The sequence below is a fragment of the Cyprinodon variegatus genome, unplaced genomic scaffold (genome assembly GCF_000732505.1).
Source record: "Cyprinodon variegatus isolate N-32 unplaced genomic scaffold, C_variegatus-1.0 Scaffold1077, whole genome shotgun sequence".
Lineage (NCBI taxonomy): Eukaryota > Metazoa > Chordata > Actinopteri > Cyprinodontiformes > Cyprinodontidae > Cyprinodon > Cyprinodon variegatus.
In genome coordinates, this window is record NW_015151530.1 from 48,065 (window position 1) to 49,599 (window position 1,535).

Here is a 1,535-nt window from a genome sequence, read left to right on the forward strand (position 1 = left end):
ACCTGTGGCCATGGAAGTGATTGGAACACCTGATTCCAATAATTTGGATGGGTGAGCAAATACTTTTGGCAATATAGTGTATTACAAAGGCAAATAAATAAAGTAGCTAATTAAAAGTTATATACATTTATGTCTCACTGTATAATTTAATTTCTACTTATATTTATTTTTTTATTGTATTTTTGTTGGCAGTTAATTGTATGCTTATATATTTATTGAGCATTTATTTATTTCTGTATTTATTTTTAAATATGGCAGAGTTGGTCCTCCATAATGGACAATTTACATTTAAAATAAGAAAAAAACAATTGCTTTGTCTTATTTCAAGTGTATATTATCTAATTATCTTATTTTAGGAGTAAAAATACTCATTCCATTGGCAGATCAAGGAAAGTAGGGAAATTTGGAAGGCAGCTACTGTATTTTAAATTGTTAATCTCTCTGAGATTTTATAGTTCTGATTTAAATTTTATGTCTTTTATTCTTTTATCTTTGTTTTTTATTTATATCCTCTGACTCTGTGTAATGGTTTTATGCTGTTTCATTGCACAGCATTGAGGTCTTTTGAGAATTTTTTAACAGTTCTTTATAAATAAAGCTGGATTGAATAAATCAGACGTCCTTCCTACCAGAGGGCACGCGCTCCAGCTTCCCCAGTCTGACAGTACGCAGTCCTCGGGGCAGGGCAGGCGGCTGTTCCGGGCCCCTAAAGGCATTTCCTCTGGGTCACACAGGTAGTCCTCCACCTGCTCAGATGGTCCATCTATTGTGTTGAGCATACACCTGCTCACAGAGAGATTAAAGCAGAACAGGCTAGAAGGTTCTGCTACATATCTGCCAGTTCTGTTTAACAGTGCTCATCTCCATGTGCAAGAAGCAGCCAGCATAATTAATCAGGAATGGAATGATTCTTTGCTCTGCTAACACAATAACAATTAATCTATCATTCATTAGAGTGCTGTAGGAACAAACGCATCTAATCAGCGCAGCTTAACTAAGAACATCCATATCGTCCACATGTGGATCTCTCACCTGATTTTTCGGGTCTGCACGCCTTCGCCACAGTTGCTCTTCAGGTCCACGCTGCTGACCTTCCACACGCTCCACGGTTCTGCCACCCAGACATACTGTCCACAGTCGCTGACGCAGGGCACCACCTCATACACCTGAAACCCACACAGACTCCACCGTTAGCAGGCTGAACTTCTCATTTGAAAGCCTCTTAACACACGCCCAGGAACATCTGAGATCTGCTGTCAAAAATGACGTCAGCATCATCCATCAAATACAGATTTCAACACCAACAACAGCAACGATGAGGTTCTGCCGTATTTCATATACCTTTGGTTTACAATACTCTATTTGAATTGAATTTAATTGAATTTGTTTGGCAATGTGCTGATGGACACATGGAAAATTACTCTAATTACGAAATAATAGGGGTGCTGGCTGCGCAGTGGTAGCCTCGTGAGACCATCCTGATCTCGTGGGCTTTCAAGGTTTCACTCGCTAATCACTCTTCACTCTCCGTTGAA

The 1,535-nt window shown here is 39.3% G+C and overlaps 1 protein-coding gene across 1 annotated transcript in view; it reads right to left on the reverse strand.

Moving 5' to 3' along the window:
• The window catches only part of LOC107101284 (thrombospondin type-1 domain-containing protein 7A-like), a 96,491-nt gene that overhangs the window by 40,953 nt on the left and 54,003 nt on the right, over positions 1-1,535 (reverse strand). The window contains exons 10-11 of the mRNA XM_015400141.1: positions 1,033-1,182; positions 630-783 (exon numbers count right to left, since the gene is read on the reverse strand). Of these exons, the coding sequence (XP_015255627.1) occupies positions 630-783; positions 1,033-1,182 (304 nt within the window). The remainder of the gene's footprint in view (positions 1-629; positions 784-1,032; positions 1,183-1,535) is intronic.